Source organism: Macaca fascicularis, chromosome 15 (genome assembly GCF_037993035.2).
Source record: "Macaca fascicularis isolate 582-1 chromosome 15, T2T-MFA8v1.1".
NCBI lineage: Eukaryota > Metazoa > Chordata > Mammalia > Primates > Cercopithecidae > Macaca > Macaca fascicularis.
Genome location: NC_088389.1, coordinates 13,976,149 through 13,997,932, shown reverse-complemented (window position 1 = coordinate 13,997,932; position 21,784 = coordinate 13,976,149). Strand labels below are relative to the sequence as shown.

General features: G+C 42.9%; 1 protein-coding gene across 50 annotated transcripts in view; it reads right to left on the bottom strand.

Annotated features, from left to right (window-relative positions):
* FNBP1 (formin binding protein 1) overlaps positions 1-21,784 on the bottom strand; it is a 164,559-nt gene that overhangs the window by 23,262 nt on the left and 119,513 nt on the right. For 7 of the 50 annotated variants that reach the window (XR_012424261.1, XR_010581407.2, XM_065530001.1 and 4 more), the window contains exons 7-12: positions 18,679-18,807; positions 16,345-16,491; positions 14,392-14,589; positions 13,277-13,459; positions 7,849-7,938; positions 4,655-4,669 (exon numbers count right to left, since the gene is read on the bottom strand). Coding sequence is in view for 43 of the 50 variants with exons in the window: in XM_065530001.1 (XP_065386073.1) it covers positions 4,655-4,669; positions 7,849-7,938; positions 13,277-13,459; positions 14,392-14,589; positions 16,345-16,491; positions 18,679-18,807 (762 nt within the window). In the remaining 7 variants the exon portion in view is untranslated. The remainder of the gene's footprint in view (positions 1-4,654; positions 4,670-7,848; positions 7,939-13,276; positions 13,460-14,391; positions 14,590-16,344; positions 16,492-18,678; positions 18,808-21,784) is intronic. The other 43 variants (XR_012424264.1, XR_012424263.1, XM_074016303.1 and 40 more) reach the window with 10 other exon arrangements.

Here is a 21,784-nt window from a genome sequence, read left to right as displayed (position 1 = left end):
CCCAGGGAGGGCATGGAGGCTCTGTGCCCCCTCCCCCATACCTCGCCCTAAGCATCTCTTCATCTGCATCTTTTGTAATACCCTTTGAAATAAACCAGTAAATGTGGTGGCCAGGCACCGTGGCTCATGCCTGTAATCCCAGCACTTTGGGAGGCTGAGGCAGGCAGATCACGAGGTCAGGAGTTCGAGACCAGCCTGACCAACATGGAGAAACCCCCGTCTCGACTAAAGACACAACAAATTAGCCAGGTGTGGTGGCACACGCCTGTAGTCCCAGCTACTTGGGAGGCTGAAGCAGGAGAATCGCTTGAACCTGGGAGGTGGAGGTTGTGGTGAGCCAAGATCACGCCATTGCACTCCAGCCTGGGCGACAGGTGAGACTCCGTCTCAAAAAACAAACAAACAAACAAAAAACCAAAAACAGACCAGTAAATGTAAGCATTTTCCTGAGTGTGAGCTGCCCCTGCAAATTAATTGAACCCAAAGAGGGGGTCAAACCCCAACTTGAAGCTAGTCCATCAGGAGTTCCGGAAGCCTGGACTTGCGACTGGTGGGAAGGAGGGGGCAGTCCTGCAGGACTGAGCCCTCAACCCCAGGATCGGCCACTATCTCCAGGTAGATAGCATCAGAATGGAATTGAATTAGAGGACACCCAGCCAGTGTCTGCTGCTTGATATATAAGGGAAACACTGATATATTTGGTCATAGAAATCTTCTGTGTTGATTGGCATGGTGGAACAGCAGAGGAAAAACGGTTTGAGTTTTATCAAGCAAGCATGTTTTCTAGAACTGAGAATTTTTTAAAAGCTGGAATACGGCAAAACACAATGTTAAGATACACTGCTTCAGAAATCAGGAAATCTAGGCCAGGCGTGGTGGCTCATGTCTGTAATCTCAGCACTTTGGGAGGCCAAGGCGGGTGGATCACCTGAGGTCAGGAGTTCGAGACCAGCCTGGCCAACATGGAAAAACCCCATCTCTACTAAAAATACAAAATTAGCCAAGCGTGGTGGCGCCCATCTGTAATCCCCGCTACTCGGGAGGCTGAGGCAGGAGAATCGCTTGAACCCGGGAGGTGGAGGTTGTGGTGAGCCAAGATTGAGCCACTGTGCACTCCACCCTGGGCAACAAGAGTGAAACTCCATCTCAAAAAAACAAAAAAGAAGTCAGGAAATCTGAGAAGTGGTCAAAGTTCACCTCGTTAATATGTGCTGAGCCTTGCTATGTGCTGTGAGTTCAACAGAACTTTCTACAGTGATGGCAATGTTCTATGGCCGTGCTGTCCAACACAGAAGCCATGTGTGGCTGTGAAGCATTTGAAATGTGGCTGGTGAAATTGTGGAACTGAATTTTTAAAAATTTATTTAGTTTTAATTAATTAAAACTCAATAGTAGCTGGGTGTGGTGGCTTACACCTGTAATCCCAGCACTTTGGGAGGCCGAGGTGGGCGGATCACCTGAGGTCAGGATTTCAAGACCAGCCTGGACAACATGGTGAAACCCTGTCTCTACAAAAATACAAAAATTAGCCGGGCATGATGGCAAGTGCCTGTAATCCCAGCTACTGAAGCCTCCCGAGTAGCTGGGATTACAGGCACTTGCCATCATGTGTTAAGTGGCTACCATATCAGACAACAGCTTTGGCCTCTGTGCAGGTGTATAAACAGGTGCGGAGAAATCCATCAGTAAAACACAGTGTACTGATGACTTATAAATAGATAAGAAAACAACAAAGACAGGCCATAACAGGTGGAGTTGGTATGGGAAGAGAGGGTCATATACATCTACCTATGTTTTAAGTATCTGGAGTTCTGTAAGATAACCTTGTTCTATGTACTAATAAAATCAAACTTGGCCAGGCCCGGTGGCTCACGCATGTAATCCCAGCCCTTTGGGGGGCTGAGGTGGGCGGATCACCTGAGGTTAGGAGCTCAAGATCAGCCTGGCCAACATGGCAAAATCCCATCTCTACTAAAAATACAAAAATTAGCCAGGTGTGGTGGCACGCCCCTATAATCCCAGCAACTCGGGAGGCTGAGGCATAAGAATCGCTTGAACCCAGGAGGTGGAGGTTGCAGTGAGCCGAGATCGCGCCACTGCACTCCAGCCTAGGGTACAGAGTGAGACTCTTGGTCTCCTGAAAGAAAAAAAAAATCAAACCCCTGCTTATTGACAGCTTCCCCCCACCCCAAAATAGCACAAGCTCTGTGTAATACTACCTCTTCAGATTTTGGGTTTTTTGTTTTGTTTTGTTTTATAGTTTTTTTTTGAGACAAGGTTTCATTCTATTACCCAAGGCTGGAGCAGCCTCGACCTCCTGGGCTCAATCAATCCTCCTGCCTCAGCCTCCGGTATAGCTGGGATCACAGGCACAGACCACCATGCCCGGCTAATTTTTGTATTATTTTGTAGAGTCAGGTTTCACCATGATGCCCAGGCTGGTCTAGAACTCCTGGGCTCAAGTGATCTGCCTGTCCCCACCTCCCAAAGTGCAGATATTACAGGCATGAGCCACCACACCTGGTACCACATCTTTTTTCTTTTGTCTTTTTTTTTTTTTTTTTTTTTTTGAGACATGGTTTCACTCTGTCACCCAGGCTGGAGTGCAGTGGCGCAGTGATAGCTCACTGCAACCTTGAACCCCTGGGCTCAGGCAATCCTCCTGCCTCAGCCTTCCAAAGCACTGGGATTCCAGGCATGAACCACCATGCCCAGCCAGCACTTCACTTCTTTGCTGCCTTCAAAGTAATGGTATAAAGCAACAATTCAATACCAAGTTGGTAAAATACTTTGTGTTTCAAACAGAAAGACTGCCTAAAAATATTACCTTTTGCTGCTAGCACCCAGAAAAACAATGGGAAATAAGGAAACCCTCGCAGCTGAGAAGGCCTCCTAGTCAACAGATCCAGTTTTTCCCAAGTTCATACTGCGGATAAACTTGTAGTTCATTTAAGTGTCTAGATCTCTTTCCTTCATGTAGAGACCTTAATCAAAGACTCTTCTCAGGATTTTATTTCACAGCCTAAGAAATGTTTAATTTAATAAAATATTCTTTTTTTTTAGGGTTGGATTCATTACCAGATACTGAGTCGTGTTAAAAAAATTATGTATATACATACATACGTCTATATATATATAAAAATATATATATAAATAAAATACTATCATAAAATACTATCCTAGGTTATCGATAGTGTGCTTATAGTGCTGATCTTATTCCTAGTTGAATTGTCACAGTTGATCACTGTCCATTATTTTAGGATATTCCTTTTTTTTTTTTTTTTTTGAGATGGAGTCTCGCTCTGTCACCCAGGCTGGTGTGCAGTGGCTGGATCTCAGCTCACTGCAAGCTCCGCCTCCCAGGTTCACGCCATTCTCCTGCCTCAGCCTCCCAAGTAGCTGGGACTACAGGCGCCCGCCACCTCGCCCGGCTAGTTTTTTGTGTTTTTTAGTAGAGACAGGGTTTCACCGTGTTAGCCAGGATAGTCTCGATCTCCTGACCTCGTGATCCGCCCGTCTCGGCCTCCCAAAGTGCTGGGATTACAGGCTTGAGCCACCGCGCCCGGCCTAGGATATTCTTAGCTGTGGAATTTGAGAAGACTATGAAACTATTATACATATTTGAAGTATAGTTATAGGTTATGTTAGTTACTTTTAATAAATTTAATGATTAGTTTGACTGTTGACTAGGCATATACAATTAAGTAGAAACGACACAAAACACTGAGTGAATAATTCTAAAAAGGCTTAGGAGGCTCTTTTCACTGTCCACGAAATCATCTTGTGGCCTCTTGAATCAGCTATGCACAAGGCACCAACATATCTACGTCGCGCCATAAAGATTCCACAGTCTTCCATTCCCACAGGTGGCCTCAAACCTGGGTAGCCGCTGCCGGCTGGGATCATTCCTGCACGGCTCCTTCAGGCTCCCAGATATTTTCATCTACTTCTATGGTTCTCAAATAGGAACATTTTTCAACTGTTAAATTTACTTTTATATCAAAATGATCCAACAGACACCCCCCAAGATTTAATATTTACATATATATATATATATATATATATATATTTGGAGAAGGAGTCTTGCTCTGTCACCCAGGCTAGAGTCCAGTGTTGCAATCTCAGCTCACTGCACCCTTCACCTCCCGGGTTCAAGCAGTTCTCTGCCCCGGCCTCCCGAGTAGCTGGGACTACAGGTGCACGCTGCCACGCCCGGCTAATTTTTTGTATGTATAGATGGGGTTTCACTGTGTTGCCCGGGCTGGTCTCGACCTCCTGAGCTTAGGCAATCCACCTGCCTTGGCCTCCCACAGTGCTAGGATTATAGGCGTAAGCTACTGCACCCGGCCTTTACATTCATATTTGTATAGACACTTTATTAATATTTGTCCTCCTCTTAAGGCCCCAGTAATAACATCAAGTTGTGAGTTAAGTGTTAATTTTCTTAGCAACTTGAAAAGATTAAGATCACCTCTATTAGATTCTGGACCTTTGTATCCAAGAAGTCTAATAAGGAAACACCAACAAAAGCACACGTAAGAGAAACACAAACCAAGTTAACTTTGAAGACATGTTGTGCATGGCATAGCATTCATAAAAGACACGCCGGAAAACCTGATTAGACTCAGGACATGCATGGAACAATTGTGCTTACCAGCTTGAGAGAAAGCTTCATGTAAAAATTGGAGAGATATGGGAAAAATAGAGAGAAAGAGAGAGAGAAAGAGAAAAAAAAAAAACAAAAACAACACATCAGAAGAGGAGGAACTTGGTCAGTTCTGCCATATTACAATAACACACGTCTACCCGCTGATTTATACAAATGACTTGTAGCAGATCTGTGCAAAAGTTCACAAGAAGGGCTGCTCCCTAATGAAATTTTTCTTAGGCTCCACATTGCCAGAGCAAAGATCAGAGAGAAAAGGACGGTTTCTGTTACAGGCCTATACTGGCCACCTCAGCCTAGATGTAAACTAAAGGAAGCTTGTAGTTGGTGACACATAATGACTATCAAAGAAAAAATACAGGGCTGGGTGCTCACGCCTGTAATCCCAGCACTTTGGGAGGTCGAGGGTGATGGATCACCTGAGGTCGGGAGTTCGAGACCAGCCTGAACAACGTGGAGAAACCCCATCTCTACTAAAAATACAAAATTAGCCGGGCGTGGTGGTGCACACCTGTAATCCAAGCTACTTGGGAGGCTGAGGCAGGAGAATCGCTTGAACCCGGGAGGCGGAGGTTATGGTGAGCCGAGATCGCACCATTGCACTCCAGCCTAGGCAACGAGAGGGAAACTCCATCTCAAAAAAAAAAAAGAAAAAGAAAAAATATAATCACACAACCTTTTTGTTCTCCAAATTTCCCATGGAAAGATTCACACAGACTAAAACAAGTCTGAACACCAATGACTTCCATGACAGGAAAGTAATATTTTAATATTAAGGAACTCTAATAAATATAAACATTGACATGAAGGCAAAGTCTGAAATGGGTAAATTGGTAACAAAGAGCGGACGAGCAGTTGCTCTAAGAAACTACCAGCAGGACCTGGAAAGACTCTTGCAGCCAGGCTAGAGGACAACGTTCTCTCCCCCGGAGAAGCGGGTGTCACCCCTCGCTCCGTGGATGGTGTCTGCTGAGGCTTTCTGTGAAACTCTGAGCCCATTTGGAGAATTATCCACTGTGACTGCTCTTTTATCTTTTTATTTTTTTTTGAGACAGAGTCTCGCACTGTCGTCCAGGCTGGAGTGCAGTGGCGTGATCTTGGCTCACTGCCACCTCTGCCTTCCAGGTTCAAGCAATTTTCCTGCTTCAGCCTCCTGAGTAGCTGGGATTACAGGTGACTGCCACCAAGCCCAGCTAATTTTTTGAATTTTTAGTGGAGACAGGGTTTCCCCTTGTTGGTCAGGCTGGTCTCGAACTCCTGAACTTGTGATCCGCCCACCTCCCAAAGCGCTGGGATTACAGGGGTGAGCCACTGTGCCCGGCCATGACTGCTCTTTTTAAAGTATGTATTTACTTATCAATTTGCTGATTTTTGGTTTTGTTTTTGGAGACAGGGCAGGTTGTACAGTGGCACAATCTCAGCTCACTGAAGCCTCAACCTCTAGGGCTCAAGTGATCCTCGCACCTCAGTCTCCTGGTACATACAGGAGGCGGCACTACAGGTGCGTGCCACCACGTCTGGCTACGTTTTGTATTTTTTGGTAGAGGTGGGGGTTTCACCATGTTGCTCAGGTTGATATCAAACTCCTGAGCTCAAATGATCCACCCACCCCAGCCTTCCAAAGTGCTGGGATTACAGGTGTGAGCCACCACACGCGGCCTAAAAAACTAATTCTTAATTTGAGATTGATTCAAAGTTGACGCCTCTTTGTAAATAAAAAATGACCTTTTAAATAAATTGTCACTATATAGAAACATGAGATTTTACAGGAAAGAAACAGAAAGATAAACTTTGGCAGGGGGAAAATGGTACATACAGTCACATTCCTGACTGTCTGACATAGGCAGTCTACAGAGATTCCAGCCCACCTGTGAACTTGAGCATAAATCTACTGATCACAACTGGAATTCATTGTACGCACAGACAAGACTTATGGTGCACAGCAGAAAACTCCAAATATCTTTCCTACAAGGCACACTACCATATACAGATATTTTCTCACACATTATTGTCTAAACATTGCTAATTCAAAGAACTAACATTTCAACTAGATGCACTATTTGCTCTCTACTCGGCTACTTTCATTATGCAAAGTTACATATTCTTTCTTAAGCATTCCACAGAGTTCTCACCTCAAAATATTGTATAGAGGAAGATTATAACACTTCATAGTAAAAATGAGTCGTTAGGATTGAACATAGATTCCCCATTGAATAAGAAATACCAAATTCTCAGACAAATTCCATTTTATTTGTGACGGATGATCTATTAATACGAGAAGTGCCATCACAGTACGTGGAATTTCTTTTTAATCATTCTATACTGGTTTTCAGTCTTAAGTTGTAAGCCAGCCAATTAGAATTTCTCTTAAAATTAGAAAGCGAAATCACTGGCTAAAATAATAATTTTGTAGATTTCATTAAGTGCATTGCTAGACACCTGAAGAATTAAAAAGCTGTCAGTTTCAGGCGACAGTTAAAGAGCCGTGGGAGCCACAAGCGTCAATAACACATGGGGAACGCAGCCCGGGCGGGGCCCATGTGTTATTGGACAGTCACAGGACTAACCTCAAGTACAAAGAAAGGGGACAGTGAAAAATCAATATATAGATACATAGAGAGAAGCAAAATCATTTTACTGTGCTAGGAAATCGCTCACGCTTCCTTGATTTGTTTGTTTGTTCTCCGAGCTTTAGGGCATAACTCCCTTATGGATCCATTTGTTACAAACATGGATATGGGTGACTGAGCTACACTGCCGTCTGTAAGAGCGCCACTCTCCCGTGACCACGCACTGCAGCTGTGTTTTTATGCGTGAAATTCTGCGGTAAAGTCATACTCAATGATATCTCAGACGGCAGTCACAGTCCCTTTAAAGATTTTTACCAGAACTAGAATGAAAAGAGAAAAACAAAAAAACAAGCTCAGCTCACCACTGTTATTAGAAAGTTTGCTTCCTTTATTCATGCAAGCTTTTTCGGATAAAGTTGCCTGTGGTTGAATTTACACGATTAGGCTTTTTTCTTTTTTTTTTTTTCCTGGTGTCCAGTTCTCTCAATTAAGAATTTCATTTTGTAGTGTGGAAGCATAACAGAGTGCCTCTGGGTCCCCAGTCTTGGTGCTGTGAATGGGGTTAGTGGCTGTGCCATGACTGTATGACCTGGCCATCACAGGTGAACTTACAACATAGTCCCTAGCCTCAAAGGCATACGTGGGTTTCCCTATCGTCCTCTTCATGAGTTCTTTGTGAAAACAGAAAGACTGAGTCTGAGTCTGCCAATAACCAGCAAGAGAACAAGATAAAATAAATAAAATTAAAGTAATCATAAGACTTTCACATATGACAAACAACTGGTAAGGATTTTCAAAATTTTTTGGTCAACTTTGATGGTATTTTTCCATACAATGAACTCTAAAATATGAAAAACGTATGTCCATATTTTAGATATAGAAGTCTCTTGCGCAGGCCAGAAAATGAAATCTTAATTTAAGCAATAAAATTCCCCTTTGTAGATTGCAAACTGAGAACATACTATCTAGTTTCATTTTTCTTCAACTTACGTAAAAATGAAATAATGGTTAATGCTCTGGCGGCATCTTTAAAAATATTCAGTGAAACAAAATTCCCTTACAAATGTCAACAGCTTACAACAAATAACATTTTATCCTGTTTAATGATTTGGAAACAAAATCAGTTATGCTGAGATATGTTTGCATGGGATTTATATACTCTGATAATAGAAACAAATTATTGACATCTGAATCTGAAAGCTGCAAAACATGATCAATTAAAAGACATAATAAAATCACAGATTTGTTATTCTCTCAGGAACTTTTTCTAGTTAAATTATCATTGGCAGAATAGTGTTAAGTTACAAAGCAGAATAAATGAGAAGGTAGGAAGGGCTGTACCATTTTGGTCATGGAACCTGTCAGTCCTGCCATGGATGTCCCATGCAAGTTCCATGTTGAGACTGTTTAAAAATGAAATCTATTTCTCCAAACTTTAGATTTGTTTTTTGAGCTTTTGCTTCCTCTTTTTTTGCATTGCTATGTCCTACAGGAAGGAACATTAATTCTGACCCTAAGAACAGACTGACCAAAAGTGAGGGAAGCAAAACTTTTTCTCTATTTCTTTTTTTTTTTTTTTCGAGATGGAGTCTTGCTCTGTCGCCCAGGCTGGAGTGCAGTGGCCGGATCTCAGCTCACTGCAAGCTCCGCCCCCCGAGTTCACGCCATTCTCCTGCCTCAGCCTCCCGTGTAGCTGGGACTACAGGCGCCCGCCACCTCGCCCGGCTAGTTTTTTGTATTTTTTAGTAGAGACGGGGTTTCACGTGTTAGCCAGGATGGTCTCAATCTCCTGACCTCGTGATCCGCCCGTCTTGGCCTCCCAAAGTGCTGGGATTACAGGCTTGAGCCACCGCGCCCAGCCCTTTCTTCTCTGTATTTCTTTACAATTGCTTCTAGTGGGTATATGTATATGGTTTAACCCCAGGAAAATAAACTCATCATTTGGGAAATTTTTTTTAGCAAAGATTTGCTGAGTACAGGCTTGAGGAGTAAGAAATAAAATTGATATCCCTGATTATGGTAAAACAGAGATTTTCCTTTAAATCATCAAAGGAACCAGTTTCCCATACCCATTTCACTGTTTTAAGTGTTAACTCTTTTTTTAAAAATTTTATTTTTATTATTTTTTTTATTTTTAGATGGAGTCTCACTCTGTTACCCAGGCTGGAGCGCAGTGGCCCGATCTTGGCTCACTGCAACCTCTGCCTCCTGGGTTCAAGCGATTCTCCTGCCTCAGCCTCCCAAGTAGCTGGGATTACAGGTGTGCATCACCATGCCCAGCTAAGTTTTGTATTTTTAGTAGAGATGGGGTTTCACCATGTTGGTCAGGCTGGTCTCAAATTCCTGACCTCGTGATCCACCCACCTCGGCCTCCCAAAGTGCTGTCATTACAGGTGTGCGCCACAGCACCCAGCCTATCTTTTTCTAACCATCCTTTTCTTACATTTATTGATTACTGAATTCTTTGGTCTTTTTCTAAATATTTAGAGAATACCATGAACCACAGATTCACAAACCATTTTCGGCCAACAGACTGCGTAATGTTAAGAGAAAACTGGAATAGACACATAAACAAATGGTAAACAATCATGAATATTCATCATGAGAGTCCAAAAAAATACAGAGATAATATATAAATATAACACATGAGTGCTTGGTAAAGCGGCAGAGATGGGTTAACTGACAGTTCATATGAATCTTTCAGTCTAGCAAAAACACCTTTGTCTTGGAAATTCTTGGATTAACAATGAGTGGAGTTCTAAACGCCAGCATCGTTGAGCCAAGAAGCTGCAGATTCCTCAAGTCCTAATTATACAGCTCAGCTCAATCCGTCATCCACTTTTGAAGCTGTACTCTGCCTTCCACCAACCAATGTGTACTCTGCCTTCACATCTTCAGGAAATTACATTTCTAATTCTTAACCCGATATGATAGATAGCACTAAAGCAAGATAATTCTACCAACTATAAATCCGAGAATCTCATATTAAAGGAACTCTGCATATAAGGAAATATTGTTTCGTCCCCTATTTTTTTTTTTTTTTTTTTTTGAGGCGGAGTCTTCACTCTGTCGCCCAGGCTGGAGTGCAGTGGCACCATCTCGGCTCACTGCAAGCTCCGCCTCCCAGGTTCGCGCCATTCTCCTGCCTCAGCCTCCCGAGTAGCTGGGACTACAGGCGCCCACCACCGCGCCCGGCTAATTTTTTGTATTTTAGTAGAGACGGGGTTTCACCGTGTTAGCCAGGATGGTCTCGATCTCCTGACCTCGTGATCCGCCCGCCTCGGCCTCCCAAAGTGCAGGGATTACAGGTGTGAGCCACCGCGCCCGGCCTCGTCCCCTATTTTTAAAAAGTATTGATAATAACCTTGCTATCAATTATGTATTTACATTATTTTATTTTATTTTATTTTTGGAGAAAGGGTCTAACTCTGTTGCCCGGGCTAGAGTGCAGTGGTATATGTCGGTTTACTGCAACCTTTGCCTCCTGGGCTCCAGCAATTCTCCCATCTCAGCTTCCCAAGTAGCTAGGACTACAGGCACATGCCACCAGGCCTGGCTATTATTTTTGTTTTTTTCTTGAGACGGAGTCTTGCTCTGTTGCCCAGGCTGGAGTGCAATGGCGCCATCTCAGCTCACTGCAACCTCCGCTTCCCAGGTTGAACCGAGTCTCCTGCCTCAGTCTCCCGAGTAGCTGAGATTACAGGTGCCCGCCTGTAATTAGCCGGACGTTAACATGTCCGGCTAATTTTTGTATTTTTAGTAGAGACGGGGTTTCACCATGTTGGTCAGGCTGGTCTTGAACTCCTGACCTCAGGTGATCCACCTGCCTTGGCCTCCCAAAGTGCTGGGATTACAAGCATGAGCTACTGCACCAGGCCTCTTTTTTATACGGTGTAGTTTTTGTGGAAATATGATTATCAGGTTAACAATGACTACTGTTATTCTTTTCCTGGTAACCAGCTGTTAATTCCAAGTCTAAGAAGGACATCTCTTCTCTAGTTAATTAGCTGTAGTTTAGAATCTTTTCCCATGCCAATGTGTCAGGTGGCACTCAAGAAAGGCTGGTATCCACCTCTGGCTTTGGGGCACTACCAGGTACTATTTGGAAAGAAGTAACCCAACTGTCAGTTGACTGGAGAGTCCAGAATGGAAAAGTAAAACTTACGTTTGTACAATAAAGCATTCCACTACAACTATATTGCAACTCCCACAGGGCAGGAGTTCAGAAAAAAAGGAGCAAACCTTACTGGATATGTTAACGCTGCTGGGATTACAGGAGAGGGCCACCAGGCCCGGTCTAAAGATCTGTTTACTCTTATATTCATTATAAAAGATATTTGGGGAAGGCTTAGACTAGACTGGCCGTTGAGAATTATTTGGGAATCTACACATCGCTTTATGCCAATCTTTCTCTATAAACGAAACTTGTATCTACATTGGATGGCTGCATCAATTCCATTATCTCTGGGATGTAAGCACATCAATCTTAATGAGGACAGCGAACTTCAATCTTAATAACATCCACTTATGAGTCAACATAGTAGTTTCTCCCTGAATGTGGATGTCACAGAATCTCAGACTCTAATCAGACTCCCCGGATCTAAATCCGACTCTGTATCTTCCCACCTTCAACTTTTTATACCTCAATTTCCTTAGCAGTGAAATAAGGAAATATGAGTACTACCTGGGCTGCATAGGGTGGCTGGAAAAAAGTAAATGGGCACACAGAACAGAGCTTTGTACGCAGTAAGCGCTCAGTGAGTGTCAGCTGCTTTTATTGTTTCATCCTTTAAAGAGAAATCCTGCATCAGGCCTCTTCCAATCAACAGATATTTTATCAACATCTTATAATCTCACTAAAATAGCGAATGAAACCACTGTGACTTATGACTCTCCACCTTTCAACCCTGAGGCGTAGCTCAGGCAAGTATCTTCATTACACTCACATTGCTTCAGTAATTATTAAGGCAATATTTTCTGACTTACACAGTCACTTCCAATTCCTCATCTCATAGGTTGCTAGTTTTATGTTTTCATTATTTATTTACTTTTTTTTTTTTAGAGATGGGGTCTGACTATGTTGTCCTGGCTGGTCTTGAACTCCTGAGCTCAAGTGATCTTCCTGCCTCGGCCTCCCAAAGTGCTAGGATTACAGGCATGAGACACTGCGCTTATCCTATTTATTTTTATATATATATATTTTTAAGAGATGGGGGTCTCACCATGTTGTCCAAGCTGGTTTTGAACTCCTGAGCTCAAGCAATCCTCCTGCTTTGGCTTCCCAAAGTGCTAGGATTATAGGTGTGAGCCATCACGCCCAGCCTCAGGTCACTAGTTTCATAAATGAAATCTAAGTTTCTTTTTTTGGTAAAATAAAGGTAAAAAATGCATGACTTCGATGCTTTAAAGAGGAAGCGGGGTAAAGTCCTTCCAAAATGTACCAGAAACAAACAGAAAAAAGGCTGAGCGCAGTGGCTCACACCTGTAATCCCAATACGTTGGAAGGCCGAGGCGGGCGGATCACAAGGTCAAGAGATCGTGACCATCCTGGCCAACATGGTGAAATGCCGTCTCTACTAAAAATACAAAAATTAGCTGGGCGTGGTGGCGTATGCCTGTAATCCCAGCTAATCGGGAGGCTGAGGCAGCAGAATCGCTTAAACCTGCAAGGTGGAGGTTGCAGTGAGCCGAGATCATGCCACTGCACTCCAGTCTGGTGACAGAGCAAGATTCTGTCTCAAAAATAAATAAATAAATAAATAAATAAATAAATAATAATTAAAAAAAAAAAAGAAACAAACAGAAAGAACTCTGGGCTGCCTGTTTCTCCTTTCTTCCAACCATCCTGCTTCCTTCTTTCTTTCCTCCTCTTTCCTCTTTCTGGCTTTTCTTTCTAGCTATAATGGTTTTTTTTTTTTTTAAACTTTTTTATATGTTATGGGAAAACACAATGGATTCATTCACAAACAAAATTAGTTATGCAGAACCAAACATGCAACAAAAGCACGCCAGAGAGACAGGATTCCGGAGCAGAACTTACCCCACGCTTTAGGCTCCTGAAGCAGTGGATTTTGGGTTTGGAGGTCATGAACTCGTTGAAGCGGTGGGAGAGGGGTTCCTTTTGCTGCTTGGGAGACTGGGGGCCGTTGGGAACAGCAGAGGGTGAGGCAGAGGCAGGAGGGGGAGGGGGAGGCTGATGGGGGGATGTTAAAAGGGACATAAGCTACATGTAAGAGATGGAGCCGTGACAGAGTAAAAATCAGAAACAAGAAGACACAAAACAAAAATAAGCATCAAATAATATTTGAAATCCAACGCAAGTAAAACACAAACAATTAAATTTTAGGCCATGGTCCAAAAGAAAACATGTAGGAGGTGGTTAAATGAAGAATATGATGAGAGTTGGGAGGTTTAGTAAGTAATGCGACGGAAGAGCAAGAAATACCTGACAAGAAGCTCGTGCAGACTTTCCCATGCAAACTACAGCTCTAGTTAGTTATTCTAAACCAGCTTAAGCCAGAGGGTAAATGTTTCTACATCACCTAAACTGACATAGCTTGATGGGAGAAAATGAAAGACCTTCAAGGCTAAGGTTGTGGAAACAGCAGTCTGTTCAAATTAATAAATAGGAAGTCATTCTGAAGTTAAAGCAGTAATGTTGCCTTGATCATATTCTACGTCCCCAGGTTAATGCTGCCATGCACCTATGTGTCACACTATGAAGAAAATGAAAATGTTCATGGATACACATGTTAACATGAATTCAAAACCAAGTTATTGACATGGTAACAATTTCCAGTAGATGTGTGGATAAAGTGTTACAGGAATTTTGCACTACATCCTCTCTCCCAGCCAAGGTAACCAGCAGTCTAGGAGAGGAAGGAGGGAAAGGCATGAGGCGAAATGGTGGAGAGGTCAGTACTCTGTTAGTGTGGGTGTCACGGTACGAGGATAATGCATCTGAAATAAGACACAGGGCCATGGCAAAGATACCACCACCAAAAAGAAATACTGTCTCAACATAAAGTAGCACACTAGCTTTTTCTTTTGCATTCTGAAACTACAGGTTTAAGGTCTTAGCTTTTCTAAGACTAAAAGATCAAGTCAAAATCTCCACGCCTTAGAAAACTTGTTTCACGCGCCAACCATCAGTACCTTATTTTTTTTGATGAATGGCCATAACTTTCCTTTGGATTTGCCACCAAATTTGAGGTCTGGTTTGCCTTCTCCTCTGGAATTTGAAAGGCTGTTATCTGACACAGTGCGCTTCATTGGCTGAGTGTAATCCTCAAATTCAATGTCTCCAGGAGGCTCAAACCCTGATTTATAAGCTTCTATTACCAGCTGTGAATCCTGAAATTATACCCACAAGCATATAAATACATTCAGAAGCATGCGAACACTTTTAAAACAATGAATTATGATGACCTCATACAGATGATAACTAACAAAATTGTACTGATTGATAATAACTTTTTTCCTAGTAGCTTTTTTTTTTTTTTTTTTTTTTTTGAGACAGAGTCTCACTCTGTCACCCAGGCTGGAGTGCAGTGGTGTCATCTTGCCTTACTGCAACCTCCGTCTCCCTGCCTCAGCCTCCCGAGTAGCGATTCTCCTGCCTCAGCCTCCCGAGTAGCTGGGATTACAGGTGTGCGCCACCACACTCAGCTAAGTTTTGTATTTTTAGTAGAGATAGGGTTTCGCCATGTTGGCCAGGTTGGTCTCAAATTCTTGACCTCAGGTGATCCGCCCGCCTCGGCTTCCCAAAGTGCTGGGATTACAGGCGTGAGTCACCACAGCTGGCCAGCTTTTTTCATTCTTCTCAGAAGCCATCATTTGAACTTTTCATTTGAGCTTTTAGAATTTAGAACTATTGTTTTCTGATTTTTTTTGGTTATTTGTTTTTGAGACAGAGTTTCACTCTGTCACTCAGGCTGGAGTGCAGTGATGTGATCTTGGCTCACTGCAACCCCTGCCTCCAGAATTCCAGCAATTCTCGTGCCTCAGCCTCCCAAGTAGCTGGGACTACAGGGATGCACCACCACACCCAGCTAATTTTTGTATTTTTAGTAGAGATGGGGTTTCGCCATGTTGGCCAGGATGGTCTTGAACTCCTGGCATCAAATGATCCACCCTCCTCGGCCTCCCAAAGTGCTGGGAGTCACAATGTGAGCCACCGTGTCCGGCCAGCAGCATAACTTTTATGTTAAATATTTGTGTCTTCAAATTAACAGTAAAAGCCTCTGCTGGTGTTCTAGTTGATATTTTTATTGAGAGAAATAGGTCTCTAGGAATTCAGATGGATAACACTGTCCTGAAGCAGTATTCTCAACCAGAGAAGATTTTGCCCTCCCAGGAGACATGTGGCAATGTGTGGAGACATTCTGATTGTCACAACTCGGGGAGTGCTACTGGCCTCTGCTGGGTAGAGGCCAGAGATGCTGCTAAACATCCTGAAATGCCTCCAGCAAGAAAAATGATCTGGCGTAAGATAATGTCAAAAGTGCCTGAAGAAACCCTGTTTTGGCCGAGTGCAGTGGTTCACACTTGTAATCCCAACACTTTGGGAGGCTGAGGCAGGTGGATCACCTGAGGTCAGGAGTTCGATATCAGCCTGGTCAATATGGTGAAACCCTGTCTCTACTAAAAATACAAAAAACTGTCCGGGAGTGGTGGCACACACTTGTAGTCCCAGTTACTCAGGAGGCTGAGGCAGAAGAATCGCTTGAACCCAGGAGGTGGAGGTTGCAGTGAGCTGAGATCACGCCACTGCACTCCAGCCTGGGCAACAGAGCGAGACTCCATCTCAAAAAGAAAAAAAAAAAGACAAAGAGAAAGAAACTCTGTCTTAGAGGAAACAAAGCCTTTACCTTTTTCCAGGAAATATTTCAATTCAATTCTGTCTTGTCTCGGACAATTTACCACTTAAATGTGTTTTCCAAAAAAGGAATTATGCGGCTAAATCCAAGACACAGAGCCCGTGTGACCACTGAAAGCAACTACCCACCATGGGATGATTACATGAGGTCATATGGAAAGGGGGCGGGGAAAATAATGGATAATGGATCTGCAAATAATTATCAATGAAGCCCAAATGGCAATACTTACATTTTTCTGATCAATTGATTCGGCTGCTTTTACTATTCCATCCAGGCACTTCCCAATGATTGGGATCACCTGCCGATCAACCTCTGCATATGTCTTCATGGACTCTCCAATTCTCACAATCCTCCTTTCCTCCATCTCTTGGATTTTCTGCAACATTAGATTTTGTATAAAATAAGTTTGGTCCATTATTATTAAATGAAGCTGTTTTTCGGCAGCATTGTTACCTCTAACAAGTTCTCTAAGGAAAAAATGGGTTAGAGTTAGAGCGGCCATAAGTATATGGAGCCTCTATATTACCCAGCTGTACACTTATTTTATAAATTGCTAGACATGTTAAGCTGCCCAAATATATGCTTTGCACAATTCCATTCTAATTTTAGTAAGAATGCCAAACTCAATAGTTTTTTTTTTGTTTGTTTTTCTTTTTGTTTTTTTGAGACGGAGTTTTGCTCTTGTCGCCCAGGCTGGAGTGCAGTGGCACAATCTTGGCACACTGCAACCTCTGCCTCCTGTGTTCACGCCATTCTCCTGCCTCAGCCTCCCGAGTAGCTGGGATTACAGGTCCCCACCACCACACCTGGCTAATTTTTTGTATTTTTAGTAGAGACGGGGTTTTGACATGTTGGCCAGGCTGGTCTCCAACTCCTTACCTCAGGTATCAACCCACCTAGGCCTCCAAAGTGTTGGGATTACAGGCTTGAGCCACCACACCTGGCCAATAGTTTTATTATTAACACTATTTGTAATCTACCTCAAAACATTTTCTCCATCTTTAATCTACCACTTTACCTTTTACCAAAAGCACAGTATTTACTTAACTGTCTCAACCCAATACAGATTGGTGTACCTTCCAACTATAATTTAGAAGGACTTGTTTGCTGTGTGTGTAGACACCAAGAAGCAAATATTTATTATTTTTTTCTACAATTGGACTCAAAGTTGCAAAAGATCTGTAAAATGGAAGAACATATGTCTATCTTTTCTCATACCATTTTTGACAACCTAACATGAGCAAAAGAAAACAATCCAAAAGAAAGAACTGTCGTTTGTTCAAATCCTACAACTCTGTGAATGCTGCTTTGACTTCTATAGTTAAGTTGGCATTTTTATAACCATAATCATCCCTTTAGCAAAGAGAGTATTAATGAGAGAATCATAGTTTAAGACTGACAAATAGGCGTGGTGGCTCATGCCTGTAATCCCAGCACTTTGGGAGGCCAAGGCGGGCAGATCACCTGAGGTCAGGAGTTCGCGACCAGACTGGCCAACATGGTGAAACCCTGTCTCTACTAAAAATACAAAAAAAGTAGCTGGGTATGGTGGCAGGTGCCTGTAATCCCAGCTACTCTGGAGGCTGAGGCAGGAGAATCGCTGGAACCCGGGAGGCGAATGTTGCAGTGAGCTGAGACTGTGCCACTGCATTCCAGCCTGGGCGACAGAGCGAGACCCCGTCTCAAAAGAAGAAAAAAGAAAAAAGACTGACAAATAATTGGCTGCAGGTGCAAACTATGGAAGTTTGCAAAGTTTACTGATTAATCTTGAGATGATTATATTTCATTCATATTGCTAGTCAATGCTTGATCTAGATGCCTTAAAAAATGATTTATCATGCCGATAATCCTAGCACTTTGAGAGGCCAAGGCTGGAGAATTGCTTGAGTCCAGGAATTTGAGGCCATCCTGGGCAACACAGCAAGACCCTATCTCTACAAAAATTTAAAAATTAGCAGGGCACGGTGGTGCATGCCTATAGTTCCATCTACTTAGGAGGCTGAAGTTGAAGGATCCCTTGATCCCTTGAGCCCAGGAGTTCAAAGCTGCAGTGGGTCGTGATTGTGCACTGCACTCCAGCCTGGGCAACAGAGTGAGACTGTCTCAAAAAAAAAAAAAAAAAAAAAAGGGCCGGGTGCAGTGGCTCAGGTCTGTAATCCCAAGCACTTTGAGAGGCCGAAGTAGGCAGATCACCCGAAGTCAGGACTTTGAGACCAGCCTGGCCAACATGGTGAAACCCCGTCTCCACTAAAAATACAAAAATTAGCTGGGCGCAGTGGTGCTTGCCTGTAGTCCCAGCTACTCAGGAGGCTGAGGCAGGAGAGTCACTTGAATCTAGGAGGCAGAGGTTGCAGTGAGCCAAGACTGCTCCATTGCACTCCAGCCTGGGTGACAAAGCAAGCCTCTGTCTCAAAAAAAAAAAAAAAAAAAAAAAAATTAGTGGAAATTTGGAATTACATATAAAGACTCAGAATACAAACCCAGCAATCATGATTCAGAAGTATCATGTTTCTAAGGAAAGCAAAGCATAAAACATGAAATCTGAGAGATGTTCAGGATTTACCTGGAAGATGTTGGGGATGTGAGTATGGTAATATTCATGCTGCTCATGGTTGAATTTCTGGAGAATGGATGAGTAATCTGCTTTGCTGTCCTCTGCCATTTGGTGACGTATTTGAGCTTGCTGTCGGGCCTTAGGGCAAAAACAAGAATACTCCCACGTTTATACATCATAAATAAAAGCCTGGGTGCAATCAATAAACGCCTAGAACTGCACACTGGGATGCCTAAGGGCCAGACTTACCTCAAATGTATTCAGCAGGTGCTATTTTTTAATGTTCTGAATTGAATTTACTTCAGGTAAGCAATGTGCATCCTAGTTTGTATAAAAATCCACCATTCCCTATTGTCTTAATGTGGTGTGTGCCTTCTAGTTTGACATACCATTCTATATTGTCTGCACTTGGGCAATTCACATTACCTGGAGGACCCTTGTGGGAACCTCTGCTCATATACACATGTATATATATTTTTTTGAGGAGGCGATGAGAAATCCACAATTTTTTTTTCTTTTTTTGAGACAGGGTCTCCCTCTGTCACCCAGGCTGGAGTGCAGTGGCACTCTTACCTCAGCCTCTCAAGTAGCTGGGACTACAGGCATGCACCACCATGCTAGGCTAATTTTTTATTTTTTTGTAGAGATGAGGTCTTACCACATTGCCCAGGCTGGTCTTGAACTCCTCGACTCAAGCAATCCACCTGCCTCAGCCTCCCAAAGTGCTGGGATTATAGGCATGAACCACGGCGCCTGGCTGGCAAATCCACAAATTTTTAAACCCAATTCTCAATGGCGTTCATGAACTAAAAAGGCATATGAACCACTGACCTAAGGAGACCTTTCTAAAGCTCTCTACCATGTTTATATTTAGTATATATGCTAAAGAGGCAATAAGTATGGCACCTTCTTTTTGCTTTTTATGTTTTTTGAGGGGTGCTATTTTATGTTTTACTGCATTGCTTTTCTCCTCAAAAATGAATAATTTGCAATTTTATTTTTCTCTAATTCATATTCTGATTAATCACATACCTAAAAAAGGGGCAACGATTGTTGATTAGTTGCAGAATCGATTTTCAAGTTCAAACAGGAATGTCTATAAACTCTAAAGTCATCCAGAAGTACTAGAGGTTATGTTGTTAATATCACCTTAGATTCATATAGCACTGTGGTACTATTTTGATAAATACAATCTCGTGAATCTCTAACACAATTTGAGGTCCACACAAGGCAAAAAACTACCTCCTGCCAGATGAAGATAGGGTTTTTGGTCTTTAAGTGACCTGGCAAACTCACTGCATTGAGCCAAAAACACAAAAGGAAATGGGCTGTTTTCCAACATAACCAGGGCAACTGTTTGTTTGCTTGTTTTTGTTTTGTTTTACTGAACCAATGTTATAGTAAATTAAGACCTGGCCAGGTGTGGTAGATCACACCTGTAATCCCAGCTCTACGGGAGGCCCGGGTAGGCAGATTGCTTGAGCCCAGGAAATCGAGACCAGCCTGGGCAACATGGTGAGATGCCTCTCTCCACAAAAAAATACAAAAATTAGCTGGGCATGGTGGTATGTGCCTGTAGTCCCAGCTACTCAGGAGGCTGAGGCAGGAGGATTGCTTGAGCCTGGGAGGCTGAGGCTGCAGTGAGCTATGATCACTACCACTGCACTCCAGCCCGGGCAACAGAGCGAGACCCTGTGTCAAAAAATAATAATAAAAAATAAATTAGTCAGGTGTGGTGATGTGTGCCTGTGGTCTCAGCTACTCGGGAGCCTGAGGTGGGAGGATTGAGCTCAGGAGGTTGAGTTTGCAGTGAGCTATAACTGTGCCACTGCACTCCAGCCTGGGCAACAGAGCAAGACTCTGTTTCAAAAAACAAAACACCAAACAAACAAAAACAAGAAAATTAAGACCTAATCGTGAAAGAAAGAAAATCAGAAAGACAAGGAAAAGACAGACAGACAGAAAGGAAGAAAAGCGAGAAAGAAAGGGAAGAAAGAATGAAAGAGGCTGGGCGCGGTGGCTCACGCCTGTAATCCCAGCACTTTGGGAGGCTGAGGCGGGTGGATGACGAGGTCAAGAGATTGAGACCATCCTGGCTAACATGACGAAACCCTGTCTCTACTAAAAATACAAAAATTAGCTGGGTGTGGTGGCAGGCACCTGTAGTCCCAGCTACTCAGGAGGCTGAGGCAGGAGAATCGCTTCAACCCGAGAGGCTGCAGTGAGCTGAGATCACACCACTGCACTCTAGCCGGGGCGACAAGTGAGACTCCCTCTCAAAAAAAAAAAAAAAAAAGAATGAAACAGAAAGAGAGAAAGAAAAAGAGAGAAAGAAAGGAAGAAAAGAAACACATAGAAACATTCAAACATCACCCAAAGAGGAACGCTGAAGCAGTTGTTCCACTTTCTGCTTGCTGGGAACATTTAGTATCGGCTTCTTTTCACGTCAATCTTCTTTATTGGTTTCCTGCCTATGTGACTTGAAGGCTTAAACTGAATTTCACTTCACACATTTTACTCATACTCATCTGGTGAAAGCCTAAGGTAATTCACAATTGCTTCCTTTATTTTCTTCCCTATTCACACGTGAACACTTCCCAAATGAAGGTAACAATATCAGTATTTCCAAATGCATTTCCTTATTACTAAGGTTTTTTGAGTTTCCTACGGCTTTTGGATCTCTCGGTGCCATTTTATCCTCTTTTCATCTACCCTCAGTTGATTTCAGCTGCCACATTCTTCCTCTTTGTTGGTGGCCTGTTAACTCCCTTCCTGACCATATGCCTTGGCGTCTGCTTCTTCCTGTGTCCACTAGTAAATATATTAGTCTAGCCCCAAAATGTTAAGTACCCAGCTACCCTCAAAAATCCACCCCCTTCCAATACACAGTAGCCCTCCTCTGTTTAAATAATAGCTTTCCCACCTACATGCATTCCATCTGTTCCCTGAGCCCGTCCAGCACAAATACCCTATTAACTCTTCAGCCGCTGATAGTTTCATCATGTATCATTTCGTTATGAATGTTTAAAAAAAAATTCCCATTAGACCTCAAATTTCTAAGAGTCTCTATTTTATTCACAAGTCTTCCTCGGAAAGTCTCACAAAAATCCAGTGG